Source organism: Protopterus annectens, chromosome 11.part0 (genome assembly GCF_019279795.1).
Source record: "Protopterus annectens isolate FY-2018-M chromosome 11.part0, PAN1.0, whole genome shotgun sequence".
Taxonomy (NCBI): Eukaryota; Metazoa; Chordata; order Ceratodontiformes; family Protopteridae; genus Protopterus; species Protopterus annectens.
Genome location: NC_056745.1, coordinates 568566542 through 568589865, shown reverse-complemented (window position 1 = coordinate 568589865; position 23324 = coordinate 568566542). Strand labels below are relative to the sequence as shown.

The 23324-nt window shown below is 36.6% G+C and overlaps 1 protein-coding gene across 1 annotated transcript in view; it reads right to left on the bottom strand.

The window, feature by feature from the left end:
• Positions 1 to 23324, bottom strand: part of OTOGL (otogelin like) — a 3472886-nt gene that overhangs the window by 2086880 nt on the left and 1362682 nt on the right. The window contains exon 25 of the mRNA XM_044088067.1: positions 16024 to 16162. Coding sequence (XP_043944002.1) covers positions 16024 to 16162 — 139 coding nt within the window. The remainder of the gene's footprint in view (positions 1 to 16023; positions 16163 to 23324) is intronic.

Genomic DNA, 23324 nt, shown 5'->3' with positions numbered 1-23324 from the left:
TTATATATTTAAGTGTTTGTCAAACCTGCAAGAGTTTCTATGTGGGTAAGACGGACGCTGTCTTAAAACAGGATATATGATCATATATACTGTATAAGGAAGTGTGACATTAATAATGCACTATCAAGACATCTTATTAATAGTCCACAGTGCAAGCTATTCAAGTTTGCAATTCTAGATGTTGTTTTCCCCAACCGAGGGGTAACATAAAAGCTGTTGTTGGGGGCGGGAAATCAGGTGGCAGATAAGGTTGGATGCAGCCACCCCCCCAGGCCTTAATGAAATGATTCCTACAAAACCATTAGTCAGGGTTTAGTTCAATAAATTGTGCAATATGTTGTTATATTCATTACAGTATTTATATAATGTTTGCATTCCATATTATATTGTATGTCATATATTATATTATATATTATATATCATATGTCACATAATGTGTTACATGCATTGGGCAATATGTTAAATATATATATATTTTATTTCATAAATTCAACTCACAAATATTTTTTTTCTCCCAATATCATGATTGATATATATTACACATATCTTGATTGATAGCCACTTTAGAAGGCATTTTATTCCACTTTTAGAAAAATAATCAAATGGCATTATATAACTGTTTTTAATAATTTGTGATTTTGCTTATTTAGTACATATAAAATAGTGATTTAGATATTTATTGCTTTTTAGATTAGTAGGGTTCGTAAATTATATGAACTATATTTTCAGTGTGGTTATGTAGCAAGATGTATACATTGCATTTGTATGAAATGTGTAAGATAGCACTGTTTTAATAATTGATTTATTGTTTAATTACAATTTAGGGCGGGCTTTTTACTTCAATTATGATATATAAGCGTCATGATTCCATGCTATGATGTTCTGAAGAAGACAGATTTACTTCTGTAGAAAGCGCTCAACCTATTTTATGTCAATAAATTAAGTGTTTCCAGCACAGTATCCTGTATTCCTGGCGTTCATTCACCTTTGGTGTGTTTGCAATTTAGCAATATGTTCTTGTATGGCAGTCATGACTTAGTGGTAGGTCATACAGACTAATGTTACCAAGGTCCTGGGTTCAAGATTGACAGTAGGAATTTATTTTTCTTTCCAGACTTTCAAAATGAGTACAGGACCCATCAATCAAAGTGCCATAAAGGCACTTTTAAGCACTTAAAACCAGGTGTGCGCTCGTTTGCGCGGAGCTCACGCATGCGCACTGGCGGTGAGCTCCGCTAACACAGGCGCACACCCGCACTAATTTCTTTGAAAGAAAAGAAAAAGGGGTGACAGGAAAGTGGTGAAAAAGGGGTCACAAAGAGGGTAAGACAGTAGGGAAACAAGCGTGGGATTTGCAGGAGGGATGTAGGTAAGGCCCATAGATGCCCATGTCTTTAGCAGCAACAGCTGTGCATTTCCATGTATTTTGGCGAGACATTTGAAACCTTCCACCCCTGAGAGAGGTGTCAGGACAACATTAATGTTTGTTGTAGAGCCAATTGTAATTAACAGTTTCAATGTCAAGCGGACATGTGTGCGACATGGACAGCTATGTATGGGGCATAATTTTTTTGTGGGTACAGAGTGCCCTTTTTTTTTTTTTTTCAGGGGAGAGTGGTATGTCAGGTGAAGGAAGTCGGTATAGCTGGGGAGGTAGGTTGGGTAGGTTAACAGACAAGACAGACAAGACGCATACAGGGGCGGTGTATGACACACGTGGGGGGGTTACACAATTGACGGGGACGGAGGTTGGGATATCCGAGACGCATGAGCCCACAGATGGCAACAGTGGAACTGATATCCCCACCCATAGGCAGTTGCCACTGTTCCTTCACAGCCCAGGATGGGGCTGTGCTGGGGGCTGTGTAGGCGGGGCAATGGCCGGGGCCATTAGCTGTGCCACACGAGCCTCGAGCTGGTGTAGGGGCCCAAGAATGGAGTCTTGGATCTCCCTTCACACCACAGACCGGACACCTTGGAGGGTGAGTGGACGAACTCCTCCGGCCACGCTTGCAGAGGGGGGACGGGCCCCATCCCCTGCAGCACTTCCACCCAAAGGTGGCACAGGGCCACTGGAGGAGGGTCCAGCCTGGGCACTAGTGCCAGGTGCAGTCGCCAGCTGAGGTGGGAGAGGTGGGTCCGCTGGGACCTGCCTTCCCAAGCGTTCTAGGTTTGTGAGTAGTTATGTTAGTTTGGGTTAGTGGCATATTATTCCATTCAGATTAGTTGTAACAGCATGCATTGGTATTCCCATTAAACAAACACCCAGATATTAACACCATTGAACAAGGGGCATATCAATATCACATGCATTATTTGAACGGAAATACACAATCAAACAACATGCAGGGTTGATTAATGGCAACAGGCCATCGGATTTGCAGGTATGAACAGGGCACATGCACGAACAGACATGCATATATTTTTGAAACAGACAAATGTCCATGGTTAATGAAATGTTCACATACCAATATTTATTGGGTGTTGTTATATGGAATTATAGGGTTGGGTGGAGATAGAAAGTGATGACACATTCATAAGTTACACATTGATATACATTTGTAATAGGTACACAATTAAGTTGAGGCTGATGTTTCAAAATGATTTTTATTTGACTGTCATGCTACACCTGTTACAAATACATCACTATCCTACTTATTTTTAATTTGATCAGATACATCATCCTGCTGCACTTTGATGACAGGACAGGGGACAACTATGGCTGTTTAGTCTGTCAGATAATCATTCATTCTATCTGCAAATTGTTTGCTGTTGTCACCATATACAGATTTTGGCCTTGACATTCCAGATTCAGACACACTGAAATCAGTTTGGGATGTTAATTTGTACTTCACACATGCATTTAGTTCTGTGGAAACACACTGGGGCTAATATATTCAGGGGTTATTACTACTTAATTTATTCATACATGACCCTTTCTGTCACTCTCACACATCCTGCAACTTCACAGTTCAGATTGGTACTTCTAGGCTTTGTTCACATATTAGACCTGTGGTGATTCACTTTCCAACAGCCTCACTTCTGTCATGATTCAGCATTTCAACAGGGGATAAATCACACATGTGACTACCTCAGATTCTGAAGCTGTACTCTGGAGACTACTGCAGGTTATACTACATTTAATTAATGGTGGGACATCTGTATTACAGCACTATTTATTTCTATAAATTATTTTTCCAGTCACACTTGCATACTGATGGACTTGTTGCAGCCATACCTGCAAACTTTCAGTTCTTGCTTGCACATTAGATTACTTTTAATCAATACACTGCAGTGTTCTGATACATGCTACACTATAATATTTATTTACAAGTACTAGATGGGGTTACTAACCTGCATGGTGGCGCAGCCGCGCCAGCCTACGGTCATGCGTCTCACGGTTCGCAGAGCGGACACCTGCAGCTGTAATACAAAGGAAGTAATATTGGACTACACATCTCCATGGTATTAGCTAGTTGAAATCCTTACATACATGAGTAAAATGTAACTTACTCAGTAGTGGGGCATTGGGCATATCCCGGGCCTCCTGGATCCATTGGGTCAACTGGTCTTGCTTACACCGCTTCAGGTCCGCATGGTGGTGACGGACCTGCTCACCAGTGCGTGGAATGCCAGTAGCACTGGTCAGATCATGAGCCAACTGGTCCCATGCCTCCGCCCTGTACGCTCCCCATGAGACCTGGCCCTGCATGAGTTGGGCCTCGTGATGATGGACAAGGAGCCAGACCATGTATCTGGACTCCTCAATGCCCCAACGCTGTGCTCGAAAGCAATGTCCCTCACCTACTCCACTCATTCTGACTGCAGGTCTGTTCTACAATCGGTTATGGTGTGTATTCCCGCCTATGGGGCTTATATATGCCGCTTTTCCCCGCACATTTCTCTAATTGGCCATTTTGGAATTGTATCTACTTCACTGAAAATGCTTTATCATGCTCCATTCTGTATTTTATCCCATATATATGCTATTTCTGCATTTCTTTATTATTGCTGTCATGGCTTAGTGGTTTAGTACCTTGACTCTAGTGCATGGTATCCTGGGTTAGAATCTAACCACTGATTTTTAATTTTCCTGACAGAAATGAGTTGAGGACCTGTCAATCAAACATGCCATAAGCACTTTTAAGCACTTAAAAGCAGGTCTGCGCTTGTTTGCATGGAGCTAACGCATGCGCACTGGCAGTTAGCTTGTGGGAGCAGCGATAAACCTTAATTGGCTAGTGACACACATGTTAAGCTGAGCACAGCTAGTTGCAAACAGTTTCAGCCTGTTAAACCGGTGCTTAGCAACGGGCATACAGTTTGCATCTTTTTAAACACTACGCAGCTACGGGCACTGTGTCTCACAGCAGCTTAGCTATCAGTACATTTCTAATTATTTTTATTATTGTGTTACTTCAATATATATGCTCCATTTCATTCCATTTTACAAAAGGGTATACTTTTACATTTGGACAATACTGTCAGGGGCTTGTTTAGTGCTTATTTACAACAAAAAAAAAGGTTGTGGTGTGGGCTCGAACCCTGCCTACCTACTCTTAAGCCGGCAACTCTACCACTAAGTTATTTCTTCTTGGCTTACTTTGCATATTTAGTTCTCATATCCTTTTTCACTGATTGCTAACTGCAGTTGCGCTAGTAGCACACCCGCGCACACAGTAGCACACATTTACGGGGGTTTAAAAAAATAAAACAGTTTTTATTTTCATTTTATAGCCTCTGTTCACTTTGTACACTGATGGTCTGTGGGGGAATGTGTTGTGTAGTGTGTTTGTTTACATTTCCATGGCCTCTCTCGTGGCTGTTTACTTTCAGCCATTATACACTTACGGGGGCGTGTCCGCATGCAGAGCTTAGCCTACGGACACGCCCCCTACTCTCTTACACGGACCGTGTAAGAGTTACAGTGTGATTCAGCATGCCTCATGCACCTCATGCATATGCATGACATGCTGACATCACACCGTTTAACTGCAGCCTCCGTGTAAGAGTTATAACTCTTACACGGAGGCTTCCTGAATCTGGCCCATGATCTTGACACCAGTTATTTATTTGAGATACACTTTCCTGCAAGAAAACTTAGTCATTTGAGGATCGAGCAATACTTAATAATTCCTGTACTAAAAAAAAATACCTCCTATACTCTTTGATACATAATCATCTGAATACTATGTCTTATGACAAGGATCTTTCAGAAAAATAATCTATAGCCAGCTTATAGGTCTTCTCAAAAAAAACAGTGTGTGTTGTGTGTCTCACAATCCACTCAAGGCACAACACAATAAAAGCAATATACACAGTGATAGATAAGACCAAGACATCAGTGGAAACACAAAAAGTCATTCCTGTCATGTTTATCACCTTACAACATTTTAAACCATAAGTCATGCCTTAGTAATAACTTAAAATCTCTGGGCTTCAGAGAAAACCCCATAGCATGGCTCCAAAACTACCTAACTAAAAGAATCTTAAAAATCCAATCAGATGCCAAATTTACTGAATACAGTACCTTTAATTCATATATGTATTAAGGGTCATAGCTTTTAATTTTCACTAACATAATAAACTACATATTTTTCTCAGATGTAACACCTTACACCATTGATGTAATCCTTTATAATGCTGATAAGACTGTCACATCACACAATATGCACTACCAAAGGATTTTGCAGACCTGTGTCACTGCTCAGGAAAAATGTTTCAGCATTAAACTACTTCATTTCTGTTCATAACACAAACTCTAAGCAAAATCACACCGTCATTCATTACAGTTCTAGACAGCTGAACAATAAACAGATAACTATAAACAGTCAAGTTGTACTAGTGATCCTATTCTAAACTTAAAATTGCACAATTCACAGCTATGAACGACATGTTTAGTTTGTAACTATCTATCGCTCAACCCAGAATTGCCTTTGCAAAAAACAACTTTATGCCTCGCCTATAATATTCATACCCTCAAAGGTTCTACAAATTATTACTAGACTTGCTGTCCAGTGGACTACACTGGAGCCTGGCCCAAATTTCCAATTACCCTTAAGCCCTGTCTACTTAAGTAACTTGCTAAAGGTCACACAGTAGGCAAATAAGGTCTGACAGAGTCAAGCCCTTCACCAGGGGATCCACAGCTCACAGCCTTAACCCTCTGTGTAAACTCTCCACTCCTCCAAAAGTACAGCATCCAATATAACATCAACAATGTATACACTCACCCAGACCTGAGCATCACTGTAAATCACATTGACCTGGGATAAATAGATTCCTGTTATAACCAGAATCATACTACAATTCTCAGTCTTTACTCACAGACTGATAATTAATAATTATTGCCCTCCGCACAAACATAAAATAACACTGGTGGGCGTGACTTGGATAGCAGGCTGAAAGCAGCAGAATTCTTGAGCTATGCAGTCTTCATCCTTTCCTGACAGAAATTTTTATTCAGTCTCACTAGCAATGACCTGAAATTATTAAAACTAGATTATGGAAGTTGTACGCTACAAAATGGTGTAATCTTTCACCAAAAATCTTCATATTTTCCTGTCAAACTCTCCAGAAGAAAGGACACTGAAATTACATTCATAAAGGAAGATGAGAAACTTCAATTTCTCCCAGAAGGAAAATCCAATGAAGAAAGAAATACAGGCAATCCTTACCACAGTTCAAGACTTGGTGATAAAAATAGATAAACTAAACCTAAAAGTGGACAATATAAAGGAGATACCACCATACAAATAGCCTTATTGCATCATGTCCTTAAACAACAAAGTGCCCAGATTGCTGCACTTGGAGATTCTGTAACAGATATAGACTACAGGTTAACAGAAAAATAGAAAAACATAGACTTTCTTCTTCAAGAAAAGACCAGACTCACTGAGAAAATAGATGACACTGAGAACAGAACCAGGAGAAACAATATAAGAATCTATGGCATCCTGGAGCATATGGAGGGGGACAATATGATTCATTTCCTGACTTCTTGGATTCCTAAAATATTAAACCTACCTGAAGCATTATCCTTCGGGATAGAAAGGGCACATAGATCTTTAACCACAATTTCTGCATCCAGTAAAAACAGCTGCCCTAAATCTATCATTGTGAAATGTATCTCCAGTCAAGACAAAAACTTTAAGAACTGCCTGGTCCCTTGCTCCATTAAAAATTGGTGAACAAATCATTAGATTTGACAACAACTTTTCACCCCTTGTAATATCTAAAGAAGAGCATGTGTCCCTCTAATAAAATCATTAAAAAGGGAAGGAATCAAAGTACAACTTATATTTCCTGCAAGAATAAGACTATCCCTGCCAGTGGGGAAGAAAAACTTTGACACTCTCGAAGAAGCATCCACATTTGTTCAAAAAAAGAACCTTTTAAGTCAACCTGAACCCATGGATTCTTCAATAAATTTAAAAAGACAAGCTTCAAAAAATGAATTGATAACTAAAGAAAAAAAAAGAAACCTAGAGACCAATAAATACACTTAATTTCACATTTCCTGTAAGATTTTGTTTTCTCCCCTTTAAATAGCATGGAATCACAGACAGAAGGTAATGTAACTTTTATTTCCTGTTATCTTACTCACAATAATGCTAATTTTACAAACACACATTACTCAAATTATTTTAATATATCTAAAACTTTATGCAGCTGCAATCTGTTATTTTCTACTGTAACCTTTTCATATGCATAGCATCAGTGAAATAGTACAGAGTCACCCATACATTCCAGATGTTTATACATATTTCATATATTTTATATTTATTTCTTCTTGTGTATGCCTTCCTTTTGTCTCAGTCCCAGTGGTATAGTACTTAAGCACTAGTGATGAGAAAAATGCTTAATGTGTGACAATTCAGTATTTTAAAAGAAAGCATTGACATTTTATTAGTGCATATGCATTTGCTCTGCTTAACTAGACTTCTGCAATATGCTCCTATTAGCTAATATAACTAATACTTGTGTATGGCTGGTATTTTGTTCTCTTTACTTTGATTATTCACCATTTTACTTGTTAATGTTTCATAAATGGGTTTTTGCACTGCGTGTGGATCATATTAACATCTGTGAGCATTTTTATGCTTAAAAGCTTCATCTTTTTGCCATCCCCGTAGTGCCTTTTTTAGGCAAGGCTCAAAAGATAAACCCACCACTGTAAATAGCACAAGTAACCAAAAACTGAGGGTAATGCTACACAATGCCAGAAGTCTAAACCTCAAAATGCATGCATTCAAAGAACTCCTCAGTATGGAGAACATCAATATCTGTACAGTAAGAGAAACCTGGTTTAAGGCTCCAAAGAGCACCCCAGCACTACCAGGCTATAACTCATACCATACGTTTCGGCCACAAAACCCAAACCAAAACACAAAAGGTGGGGGTATCCATATTCATCAAGGATACCCCCACCTCCAGGTTAGTGGAGCAGCACGATGCCTCAGAGATCATCCATGTGCAACTAACAACGGGCAAAACTGCAATTCAAATTGTAGCTTGCTACAGATCAATCACTATGACCCAGGACCCCCATTCCGCATTTCTGGAGACACTGGAAAATATGAAGGTCTTACCAAACACCCTAACATTGGGTGATTTCAATTACCCAAACATTAACTGGGAGAACTACTCAAGTACTAACTCCCTTGCCCAATGCTTCCTAGAATTTATAAACTTGAATGCCCTGGATCAACTGGTCAACACCCCCATCAGAGGTGACAACATACTGGACCTAGTTATCACCAACATGGGCGACCGGTGTTCCACATCGGAGGCCAACCCCTTGCTGGTTAGATCAGACTATAGACGAATCACTCTGGATATCCACATTCTGACCCCACCCCCAATCAAGGAAACTACCATGAAAAACTTTTCAAAAGCAAACTTCATGTTACTTAAGACCGAGGTGGAAAGTTTCACAGCCCCTATACTGAAGGACAATGCTGTCCAAGCTGCTGAATCCCTTACAAAGGCGCTCTATGAGCACCTGCAAGAATGCATGGATTGTGCTATCCCAAGCAAAACCAAGACTCACTCCTCCAAGAAAAGGAAACCAGTCTGGTGGACCCCTGCCATAAACAAGCTATACAACAGAAGGAGGAAACTAGTACAGAAAAAGAGTAAAATCCCAAGAAGGAAAGACATCTCTGATCAGTATCAGCAAGAAACTACAATCCCTCATAAAATCATCCAAGGCTAGCTTTGAAAGAAAAACTGCCAAAGACTCCAAAGATAACCACAAAGTGTTCTTCAGCTATGTCAAGGACCTAAGTGGAAACTCTCAGATCTGCTCTGAGTTAGTGCAGAATGGCACAAAATACACTGAACAGATTGATATTGCCAACATTCTGGCAAACAGGTTTAGTGCAAACTTCACCCCCCTCTCACCCCCTAAAGGGCCGATAACCATACCAGAAGAATGTAAAGCCCCAGCAATCACTGACACACAGGTTAAAACAGCCCTGTCCAAAGCAAAAATCACAGCTTCAATGGGACTGGACGGTGTCACAGGCTGTGTCTTACACGAGCTCCAAAATTAACTAACCCCTCACCTAAACACACTGTTCAAACTCAGCCTCTCTACAGGCTATGTACCCATAGAGTGGCACACAGCAACAGTTATCCCGCTCCACAAAGGTGGAGCCACAATGGTCCCCAGCAACTATCGACCTATAAGCCTGACTAGCCTGGTCTGCAAGGCTATGGAGCGCATCATCATGGAACTCATTAACAGAGATATTGGGAACCTCCAAACATTGGACCCTACCCAGTTTGGCTTTGGTAAGGGCAGATCATGCATCCTAAACCTGGTGGACTTCTTTGAGACAGTTACCAAGGCTTTAAACGAGGGAAAGGAGGTCCACACAGCCTACCAAGACCTTGCCAAGGCTTTTGACACCATTCCTCATTCTGGTATTATAGATAAGCTCACCAGCCTGAGCATAAACCCCTACGTCATGAGATGGGTTGCCAATTGGCTCATGGATAGAACCCACATGGTGAGAGATGCAGGCTCTAGGTCCGACTGTAAACTGGTTACAAGTGGCGTCCCCCAGGGCTCAGTCCTGGGACCCCTTCTGTTCGGTATATACTTCTCAGAGGTACAGGCAAGCACAGGGGAACTATGTCTGACCATGTTTGCAAACAACAGCAAACTGGGGGCCATAATTGACTCTCCGGCTGATACAGACATCTTCCAGAAGTTTCTCACTGAGATGGATACCTGGTGTCAAAACCATGGCCTCAAGCTAAATGCCAAAAAGTGCATAGTCATCCCCTTTGGAAAAAACAAAGTAACCATGAACTACCACATACATGGTAGTCCCCTAAATACAGAAAATGTAATAAGGGATTTGGGGACCCAAGTAGATAGCAATCTCTCCTTTGATAACCATATTGCCAAGGTGGTTAGAAAATCCTTATATGTGGCCCACCTAATCACAAAAGGGTTTGCATCTAGAACAAAAGAGGTTACTGTGCCCCTCTACTCATTACTCATCAGACCCATCATAGAGTACAACGCCCCATTTGGGATGTACCTTACAAGACACATGCAACAGCTGGAAAGACCAGAGAATACTACACCAAGGGGATTATTGGCCTCAAACAGATGCCCTATGCAGCCCGACTGAAGAAACTCCAGCTGTACTCGGTTGCATACTGCTTACTCAGAGGTGATCTCTGCCTGACATACAAGGCCATGTCCAACCCAGAATTGATGGAATGCTTTCCCTAAAAAAAAAACAAAAAACAAATCCCCGAGAGCCACATGCTCTAGGGATCTAAACCTCACCACAATGATAAATAGGACATGCTGGAGGGATAGATTCCTGTCCCAGAGACACCCCATGCTTTGAAACAGGATTCCAATCTACATTAGGCAGAGCCCCTCACTAACACTCTTCAAGAGAAACCTTGACAAGTGGATGGGAAACAGAAAATTTACCCCAAGGATCACTGCAGTGGCTCTGCTGGACAGAGGCACAGGGAACTAATCTAAGGGGACTGCAAAAGCCAATACATTCTGGCTAGGCTTATAGATGCCCTCAGGCAGATAGCCTGGTACATAACTATGAACCTATGAACTTATTATAAAATTCCTACCTACTTACTTTTTTTGATGGATTTGACAACTTTTGTGGCAAGCTCAAGCTTCTAACAGCTTCAGTTAGCTCCCATGCTCATGAGGAGCAATCTGCAATGTCTTTCAGGAAGTAGGCATAACCTTTGAACCTGTTTCTTATTACTGAACTCAGACAGCTAATCGGATTGAAGAATGATCGTTTGAACTGTATTTTCACTCATTTAACAATTATTTTTATATAAAAAGTCTTGTAAGTATATGTTTTATTATAAATAGTGATTTATTTAATTTGAATTGTATTTATACTTACAGAAGTAATACAAATAACATATTTCTGATAATAACAGTTTTAAATGCATTTTTCTCTGCTTTAATAACACAATATACCTGTATTTGCTCAGAGTAACAAATATTAGCCTGTTTAGATGAAGAGCTTCAGTATGTTGTGTAGATGTTAATGTCCTTTAGTTTATGTATGTACAATATAGTGAACTGATTCTTCACCTTTATATGTTTTTAATGGTTTACTATTGTTTGTGCGAACAACATTCTATTGGCTGCAATGTGCCGAAAAACAGAATGTTGAACGCACAAGCAGTTTTGCACCAGATAGTCGACTCCACTTATGCGAATGCACAACTGCATTGGCATAAGTGGAAATCGACTATCTGCACGGAGATCGCGGTACAGTGGGGAGTGGAAATTCATCCACATCCCCACTGTAGTACGATCTCAAAGTTAGAATATATAAGTGGGGGGGCACAGCCCCCCACATGGGGGGGTGCATGGGGGCTTGCCACCCTGCAAAAATATGATAGCTGTTTAGGAGTTTGATTTATGTCAGCTCCTATGCGGCTATCACGTGGTGGTTTCGACAACAATGTTGAGTCAAATGCGTTGAGCATTTGGTTTGACATTGTGAAAGTTATTTTTGTTATTTTTTTTACTTTCGGTATTACCATTCGTTTATTTGAACGGAAAATGTTTTTCTGTTCGAATAAACAATAGTAAACCGTTTTTAATATATATACTTTTTCCCTTCTGCTTGCTATTAACCTGCAGTTGCTAGGAAATCCCACTAGATGTCATGAGAGGGTTAGTTTGTGGTTTCTATGATAAATATAGCAAGCCTGGATTTAGTTTATCCACGCAGAAGGAAATCAGAGTTTTTATATTGTCTATAACAGTTTCAAATATAGTAACTGACATAATGAACCGAAGAAAACACCTTTATATTTTAATTAAAATAACAGTCTCTACTAAATAACAACATTTACCATGTTATATCTAAATATTAATGGGTTAAACAACCCTATGAAAAGGAGTAGTGTCAACAAATGTTTAATTTATCATAAAGTGGATTTTGCATTTATTCAGGAATCTCATTTGTTATCAGAGAACCTAAGCAAATTAACATTCAAAGGTTATAAGATTCTAATAAGTTCACACTTCAACCATAAGAGAAGAGGTGTCCTAATTTTAGACAAAAAATCAGTGAGAATTCCATATTTAAGGAGTAATGGTATGTTTGCTTTAGTTATATTAACATTGGATAAAAAGATGTATACTTTTGTTAATATCTACTGGATACCAGGTATTGGGACAAAAACTGTAAAAAAAACATTTGGACACTATAACATCAAGGTCTAAAGGTGAAATACTATTAGCAGGTGATTTTAATTGTATTTTGACCTCCACTGATATTACAGGCTCTTAGCCCTTCAAGATGTCCCCTGTAGCTAAGCATCTGAACAATTATATAAAAGACAGGAACCTAATTGACATTGATTGTATAAAAATATTGTCTTCCCTGAAATGCTCTCACTATTCCTACAGGTTTGGCACACAGACCAACATAGATAAAGTCTTCTTAACTAGTTCTTTACTATCCAAAATAGATAATGTAGTGTTGACATCATGCCCTGTGTCTGACCACAGTGCTATCACCTTTAATATAACGCTTAACACTGATCATTTAAACTTCTGCCAAAGATTACCTGCTTATCAAATAACAGTACAAGGATTCAAAGAATGGTTTCTGAATTAAATAAATTATTACCTGGATGTCAATATTAATGGAAAGCTTTAACATATAATCCTATGGGACACTCTAAAGGTAGTCTTATATGGTAAAGTCAAAAGTCTGTATATAAACAACAGGAAAAATGGAATAAAAACTAGAAGACATGCAAAAAGAAATTGATAAACTAAAACTAAAACTTACAACAAATGATAAATCTGCATTAACTGACATATGCAAATTGAACGAGGAATATCAAGATAACATTCAAAATAAAATCTCAATAAATATATAACACTACGTGCAGATGAACGAAACCGATGCAGGTCATGCATAAACAGTAGCTTTATTAAAATTATGAGTGCTTTTGCAGTATCAGACACACTGCTTTATCAGATAACAAAACAAGTAAATCATTGTGTTTAAATACACCCCTGTACCTAAACAGCTAGCCAATCAAAATACCTGCAGTTAAAACATTCACACGCTTAAAGTTCTAGTTCCACTAAAATTGCTATACTGTATTCTATACAAAGAGCAACTAAACTGCAGCTAAAACTTTAACATTGTCCAGGTGCTGATCCCACAAATGCCATTATTAACAAAAAATAATATTAAAAATACATCAAAACATAAATAATACAATGGGATCACTACTAAATCTCAAAATTCCACAATCCCAAGACTGAATCCCGAAGACCAGAATCTCAAGATTGCAGAATCTCAAACATTAAAAAAAAATATGTTCTAACGTATATGCAGGGGGGCAAGCACCCCTGCACCCCCCACACCCCCTGCAACTTAAATACACCAACTCTGCGATTGCACTGCAGTGGAGTGAACAGCAAAATAGTGCCATACAGAACAGAACAGAAACTTTGCCATTCACTCCACTGTAGTGCGATCTCAGAGTTAGTATATTTAGGTTGCAGGGGGTGTGGGTGTGCAGCCCCCCATGTGGGGGTGCAGGGGGGGCTTGCCCCCCTGCATATATGTTAAACAATGTTGTTTCTTTGTTTGTTTTTGTTTTTTTTTTGTTTGTTTTTTTTATGTTCAAGATTCTGTAGTCTTGAGATTCTTGTCCTAGGGATTCAGAGTCTCGGGATTGTGGAATTTGAGATTTAGTAGTGATCCTAATAAAATACATATAAATAAAAATAACTCACATTGTAATAAAACTCAGTATAAACCATACATTTTGTAATGGTCTACATACATGCTTGTATAACATACATTTAAAAATTATGTTTATTAATAAAAATTGTATGACTATTTCCTATAATCCCTAACTTTAAAAAAAGGCTGTATAGGGACTTTATCTTTGAGGGCATATCCTATATCAACATGCATGCGAATATTCCATCTTGTTTCTGATGATTCAGTCCTGTTTATAAAGACACCTCCTCTTAGGGTTGCTACCAGTCTCTCTGTTACTAAAAACATAAATTTATGTGAGGGGTCATGTTGTGTAACATGCTTAGCTGGGACACTGATATTGTCGATATTCTTAATGTTACTCGAATGTTCACTAATCCTATCCCTGAGTCTTCTGTCAATTTTTCCAAAATAGAATGACTGCCAACAATATGCTAAATACACAATATGACAAGTGTTGCAATTAGCATATACATTAAATTTAAACTGTTTCCCTGTATCAGGATCTACAAATAAACTACTAGTATCAATATAGTTGCATGATTTGCATTGGTTACAGAGAAACATACCAACTTTGATTTTTGTTTTTGTTGTTGTTGCGTCTTTCGGCTTTTCCCGGTTAGGGGTCGCCAACTTTGATAACTGTCTTTATCTTTGAAGGGGGCTTAGGATAGCATAACATACTTCATAGGTTCTTTTTATTTTTGAACACAAGGTATGACTGCTCACCTACAATTTCCTTGATCTTAGGATCAGATGTCAGTATGTGCCAATTTTTCTTATATATTTTAGTAACCTGTTTAACATCACTAGACTAAAAGACTTGTACCCTTAAGCTATTGTTTTTCATGGCGCATGCAAAGTTGTTACTATTGCCTATATCCATGTGTAAAGAGTAATATGGTCTAGCATGTGTGGACCTAAGTTCTTTAACCTGGTCTAACGTTGCCACTACTTGGTCATCATTGCATTCCCTTTCTATAAATCTATGTTTTAAGTCATTTGCCGCTTGTAAAAATTTCTCATCACTTACATTAAGGCAAGAAATTCTCATACCTTGTCCTTTAACCACATTTGTAAAAATATGCCTGGGATGCATACAATTTCTGAGAAGAAGCGCATTACGATGGCATTCCTTCCTATGCACCTCAGTAGTAAGTTTACCATTACTAGACTTAATGACCTTAATGTCAATACATATATATATATATATATATATATATATATATATATATATATATATATATACAAGCTTTGTTGTGTGCAATTAACTGCTGCAATATACTGATGTATTTCACACTTCCTTGCTTGCATGCACACTTTTGTTCTTTGGGATAAAGCAGTACGTACTATCTTCTGTAAAGTATAGACTGAAGAAATGAGCTGTAGTATACAATCCTCAATAGAAAATACTACAGGAGGATAGTTATGCTGAATAATTCACACTTTAACACTTGAAATCTTATAATCACTGATGGCAGCAAAAAAAGAAAAATGTTCAAAATATTTGAAATGTTTGTACTAATTTGTTTTTGTTATATGAGGCACATCTGTTGCTTGAAGTACTTTCTGAATACATTGACATGGCATTTGTGCCATACTATAGGTGTATTCTGCATGTTTCCACTGTACAAAAATGTTCTGACTTAATTTTATATTCATACAACAATCTAAGGAATAAATTAAAATGTATTAAAGGACTTCAGATTTTAAATTTTGGAAAACCAGATGTGCTTATTGGGCTTACCTTCACTAAAACAACTTGGCAATCACTAGCATAATCAAACTCCATTCCATCAAAAGTATGATAGTGTCTGTCTCCATAAACTGTACACACTGCAGGGCAAAGGTAGTTGATACATTTGAAAACTCCACGTTGACAAACACTGTAAATAAAAACAGAATTACAATTTTCCCATTAAGATATTATCCATAAAATGGCACATTAAAAAGGAAAGTATGCTTAAACATATGATATCATTATAGACATTTTATAAGGAGAGGGTTGGTAGGTTTTCATCAGTAACAGGTGCCATGTATGACATGCTAGAAAAGTATTCTATATGTGTTGATTAGTTAAGCAGTATACAGTGTCTAATAAATGAATCTGTGGCTCAGTGGAATATCACTACAGCCAATGCTAGTGCAGCTAGCCAAAAACTGGTCATCTGGGGGTGCAGTCAGGGCTTTATCCTACCATGGGGCAGCAGTTCCTTGTTCTGGCAAGTCATAGCTAAATTAACCTCCTTCTCTAGCTTGTGATACAGACAAGTTTAACAACAGAAATGAGGACATAATAAATACAGATATAATTAATTCAATGACAATGCCTTATAACACTTAACTGAGTCAAAAGAAATACACACTGACCACAACGTATAATAACTACAGTATATCCCAGGTATCGGTATTTACAGTCCTTTTAGACAGACTGCTTAAAGCAGCAGAGATCCTGGGCTCATCTTACTGCTATAAGATTGTGCCTTTGTAGCTTTTCAATGCCCATGAGAGCAGACATTGATAATACACAGAAATGCTTCAGTCTTTGCTTACCTATGCCCTCAGAAAAAAAGTAGCTGGAGGGTGCATGGCCAAGATGATGGCTTCTTACAGCAGATATTAGTTACTCTGTTATTAGAAAGTTTTTGACAGGCATTTACTATCAAATTTGATGTTAGTTCTGGAAGTGAACAAATATGTGTATTTGATCGTTTAATCAAATTATATTAGTCATAAATAAATAATAAAAAAATTCAGTCAGAATACATATCAACATACCAGTTGAATGATGTTAGTTTCCAAAGCAACTGGACAAGAGACCAGCTCTGTATAGAAGGATTTCTAGAAGATATTCACCCTTATAGGAATTATCTTTAGAAATAGACACCATGAATAAAAAGGTAGACTATATACAACAGAATGGAAGCAAGCAGTCTGAACTTCTTAAAACTATGGCCCAAAAATAAAATGCTCATAAAGACAGTACAGAAACAAGTTTAAATAACATATGGGAAGACTGGGTGAGCAAGAAAACCACACTGAAGTTTTGCTAAAACAAAGTAACTGGCTACTGGATGAGGTAGATGTCTTAGAAAACAAGGAGAAAAGAAATAATGTAAGAAGATTTGCCATGTCCGAGAAAGAAAATGGAAGTGCAAAATATGGTTAATGTCCTTGCCAACTAGATTCTAGAAATGTTAATCCTTCAGAATGGCTTGGTGTATCGTATAGGGAGACCTCATAGTGCTGTCACAAAATGTCCAGCTAAGGAAGAAGTCCCTCCCAGTTCTATAATTGTCAAAGTCACCTCAGATGTGGACAAAGAACTTTTTAATAGAACTGCCTAAGTAAATTACCCTCTGAAAATTGGTAGTTCTGTCTTCAGATTTGACAATCACTATTTACAGAAAGTAATTGATAGAAGAGTAGGGCATGCTTACCACTGGGAAAGTCCATAAAATGTGGCATAAGGTACTAAATTTTATTTCCAGCAAGATTAAGAATATTTCAGGAGAAACAAATATTTTTGACTCTTTAGAAGATGATTTATTCTTTCTTAAATCTAAACAGATCATCAATCCTCAGGAAGAAATTTAATAAACAGACAACCAAACCACCAGTAAAAGCAACTAGCACCAAAGAGAACTGCAAGGCTGGGGTATATTAAATAAAAACACACTTTAATAAAAGTATTTAAAATCTGTGTCAACCCAAAATAAATATCAGTGCTTTCATTTTCTCTAACTGAAAACTTCTTCGGACATTTATTTTTTTTTTCATTTAGCCACACATTTAAACTGTTTCCTAGTCACGTGTTCATTCACACCTCCCAAATGAACCAGTGATAAAATCCATTAATACTTCTGTATTTGTCAGTTTTCAAACAGATTTTCAATTCACATGGTCGTTTACGCCCCTAAGTAATAATAAACTAGGCATACATTCTTTTATTATACCACCATACATAATAAAATAAAATAAATCTTTATCTCTGTTGAGATTTTAATTTTAAAATACATGCTAAAGATAGCATCCCATTTAAACACAGACAATGGTTTGCTCCCAAATGGACCTGCCAATATAGCTCACATCTTTCTAAACTCAAAGACCCCCACGTGCATTATGATCTATTTTCTCCAATATTCAAAATTTAAACTGATGTGATGGACAGTCTAAAAAGTGCTTAAATGAAGTGTTAGTGTCTCTTCCATTATTGATTTCATACAAATTCTCGAGCACTCTGTCTTTTAATTTTCATTCAGTTTTCCAATGTAGAAGCATGGGCAAAAATCACATATTGCCACATAAATAACTCCATCAGTATTACAATTATAGTTCCCTAAAAGCTGTAACCCATTCTCATTGATTATGACTTCATTGTAACCAACATTGATTTACAAAAACAACATGCTCCACATCTCCACATGCCCGACCATTTAAGGGGCATCTTGTTCTTTTCTTTCTCAAGTAAGTTTTTTCAAATTCCAGCCTCTTCTGTACACAATTTTAGGGTTATATCCTAGCCGGTCCACCAAGTTATTGTCATCTCTAATCAAATTCCAATTTTTCTCCAAAATCCATTTAATGCCATTCATATTAGCATTATACATAGTAATAAATGAACAGCAAAAAGTCAATCAGATTTCTGGATTTCATTTTCAAAAATCCCTTTATCCCAGATACAATTGGGCAACCCAACCTGGTACCCAACTTGTGTTCTATCCTCATATGGGCTTTCAGAATTACCTCCTAAAATTGGTATAAAATAATTTCTCTTCCTTTTATTTATGGCCTCCAGCATAATATTCTCAATAACCCCTCTTTTGGAACATGTCCTTTAGGTTACAATGTTCATCCCAGAAAGCCTCCTCTTCTGTTATTATGCGGGCCACATGAACAAACTGGCCCTTCATGACAGATCAAGGGGTGACAACTTGTGAAATGGAAGAAATTAGTTGAACAAGTAACTTTCCTATATATCCTAGAAGTAAATCTTCTATGTCTCATATCTTTAGTTAAGAAGATATCCAAATATGCAATTTCTTTCTGATTTATTTCACTAGTAAACTTAAGGAAACTGGTGTTTTGATGTAGAAGTTCTAAAAAATCTGGAAAATTTTCTTTTTCTTCTTGCCATAAAATAAAAATATCATCCAAAAAGCAGGTGTAAAATCCGCACTCTTTAAACAATTCTGACCAAAAAAGCACCTTCTTTTTCCATTAAAGCATCACAGTGTTGGCATACAGACCTCCACATGCAGCCCCCATCACAACCCTACATTTTTGTAGGAAAAACTCACCCTCAAACCAGATGAAATTATTTCTAAGCACCATGTCTAAAGGTATTTTAAACATATTAATCTGATCCAGGTAAATACCATTTATTCCCCAAAATTCCAAAAAACAATCCATCCCAGTGTCATGTGGAATGCTGGTATAAATATATCTCACATCAATGATCAAAAATGTGCAATTCTCCTGGAATTGCAACGTATTGATTTTAGCCAGAAAATCCCATGAATCACGGAAAATGTGAGTTTTCTAGACACCAGTTGCTTCAGTTTTGCATCAAGAAATTTCGCAATCGGATATGTAATCGATCCACGACTATCCACAATGGGACAAAGATGGTGGACTATTGATATTTCTATGGATCTTTGACAATGCAAACATTGTAGGGGTCTTGGGATTAAGTACATTAAGATATTTATACTCATCTAATTCAGTCTGGCCATTAAGTAATAAGTCCAGCTTTTAATGTCCATAAAATATTTACATTTATCTCATGCTTTTTCAGTTGATTTTTCAAAAAATGCTCTGAAATGCAAGGATGTGTGAAGGCTGCTAGAGATGCGATATTCCACACTACTTTAGGCAAACACAAGAAGCCCTCTTTTTCTCATGATATCAAATTATAATTCCACCATACTGGGGAATTTATTTTTTGGAATTTATTGTTCTATAGCAAGTTGTCCCGAATACACATTATGCATTACAGATTACACATTATCATAACACCCACTAAGTGACTCAACAATCTGTATGCAATCCAAAGATAGACAATTATTAACTGGTAATAATCAATTAGACCATAATTATAATGTTTGTTCCATACACACCTATTTTAAATGAGAATGGACAAATGATCAGATATCCTAGAGGAGGAAAAATCCAAATATTTTTCAATTAAAACTGGATTATCTATGCCGAACAGTTCTAAAATATTTCTACCTTTTGTCAGTTCCAAAATCAATTGTGTAGTATTATTATAATTATAAATCTCAATAAATTCTCTTTCATAATAATTTCCTCCATTGTGTACTTGACAATTAATGGTAGGATAATTAAAATCACCTCTTAGTACAATATTTTTATAATCTAAATTATTATTTAACATAGACAAGTAATAGTGAGTATGTGAATTCATTGTAGGTATACAATAACAAAATATTAACATTATAGGATCATGCAGCAATATTCCATAAGCTTAAATTATTACATACTCCAACTCAGCAATAGCCTTTACAAGTTTACAAGAAACTGAATTTTTAGCTGATAAAGCAATGCCTCTGCTTCTCTTGCTTATTCATTAGCATTTAAAATTGTTATATCCTGGCATTTCTAAGTCAAAAGAATTCCATGTCTCACTAACAGTAATAAACTCATATCCCTCAGAAAGTGCAATGAATTTTAATTCACTTCATTTGCTTCCCAAGTTTTGGACATCATAATAGAAACATTTTAAAGAGCTATTAAATTTCCTGTTTCTCTTGGCCAACTGGATCCACTAACATGAAGTCCTAAAAAAAATCCAGCAAAATTCCTAAACAAGCCTGACAAAACCATAGATCCACAGTAATTTAGATGGACTCCATGAAATGAAGACCTTTTTAAATCATAAGCACAGTTTTCTTAAAATGTTATTAATTTTATATTGTAGACAAAACTAAGTTGACTTAGCCAATTATTAAATAATTTTTATTTTGACCACTGGTAATCTGACCATTACAGGCTAGAAGGATTTCACATAATGCAAACTCTGGATTTAAAGTTTCAAAATGATATCAATAATTGCATTTTTCATCTTATTTAATGGTATATACCCTAAATCATTATTTTTTTTATAGATCAGTCTAATCCTAGCTAACCTTGGTAACAAATGTAAATAATCAATTAACTTCAATCCTGGCAAAGAAGAAGAAACTGTAATATACTTTTTATTAGGTGATGTTACTTGGCTACTAATGCATTTAACATGTGAGCCCCCAATTACCAGTACTTCAGTATAACATTTGTTTCCACTGTTATCTATTGCAGAAATAAAACCAGGCTCCTCACTGTGTTTATTAATATCATTGCCTTCACTAATTAACCCTCCCAAAGCTCTTATTTTAAGAATTCTTACATGTAAAATCTATTGGCATTATTCATTCTGCCCATTAAATTTCTTCTACTAAATTTGTCAATGTGGGAGCTTTACTAAGGTTCTTCTTTTTTTCACTCTATTAGAATTCTTAACTTTCTTTTCTTTTCTCTTAACTGGAGTCTCAACTGACTTAAAAAGTAAACTTTTCTCAGCTCTCTGCCAACTTCAAATTCATCCTTATTTAAATTTCAGATGAGCAATCTTTCATCCCTTATTTCCATCTTTACTTTTGCAATATCATTACTTTTTATATCTGAATCTTCTGACTGCCATTGTTTAACAAATTCAGAAATAAACCATATTCCTACTCCAATACTACACCTACACTCAGTTTGACAGTCAAAAATGTGCTTTTACAATTAACCTTAAATCTTCTAAATGTGTATAATTAATACACTTTTTGTTCTAAATCAAAATTTATTAGTAATACCTCACAAAGTATACATTTACCAAACTATTTCTCATTACTCAAATCTTAAAGAACATGTGACTTTAAAGAGTCCATAGTAATCAGTTTTACACTCTTAATTAAAATCTTATACTTTAATCTATTTAACAAGAAACAATACTGGCAGTTTAAAAATAAAAATTAAAAAAATTAAAATCTTCACAAATTTATCACAGGAATCACAGAAATTACTATTTTGGTTTAGCACCTTGGTCTTTATTCCTAAGAAAAAGGCTAACCACATTATCATAATTCCAACAAGTACTCGCATTGCAATCTCATGATAACAACCAACAGAAATCATCCATTAAGAACCACAATCACATAATAAGTGGAGAAATAAATTCAAAGACTTAAAAATAAGATTGACTCAAATCAAATAATAATCAAACAACTATCAAAAGATTTACACACATTCAGATATATATATAGTTGCAGATAAATATGTATATATAGATATATAAAAATATCAATAAAAAATAAAAACACCACCAAACAGCAGGGTATAACATCCTCTCAAGAGCAGAACAGTTATAGTTCAACACATTAGTGTTGTAAAACTAAATAAAATAGCAAAATCAAAGTTTTTTCACTGGTCTTCTTCAAAGGACAGCAAGGGAAAAGTATACAGGTCACCAATAACCACTAAACATTCTGCTGAATCCAAAGGCTGAAACCCTACTGCCTTGGATTTATTTTCTTAGGCTCTGCATTTTAATAAAATGTTTTGAATATTTTAGCTATACAGTATTTTCACACATGTCAGTTAAAGCAAAAATGTATATGCTTTAAGTATTCAGATAGGCCTATTAATGCAATGCAACTGAAATCTGTTATGTTTCATAGTAATTATAGAATATGGATGATATTTAAAGACTTACAGAAATAAAGACTGCATGGTTATACAACAGAGAAAAGTTTCAGGTGGATTTTAGTAGAATAGTATAATGTAAAAATTATAAAAGCGACTATATATTTGGATAGTTGGTTTGAAATCATATTAAATATATCCAGAGATGGTTTATAACATAATTTTAATTTGGAACAAATGTAAGGTGAAGGAATGAAGGTATATACTTTTTTATGCAAAAGACACAGAAAATATAAGAAGGTTTGAGAAGAAAATGTGTCTCATTAGAAGACTGTTACATTAGTACCCTTAGTTTCACATAAA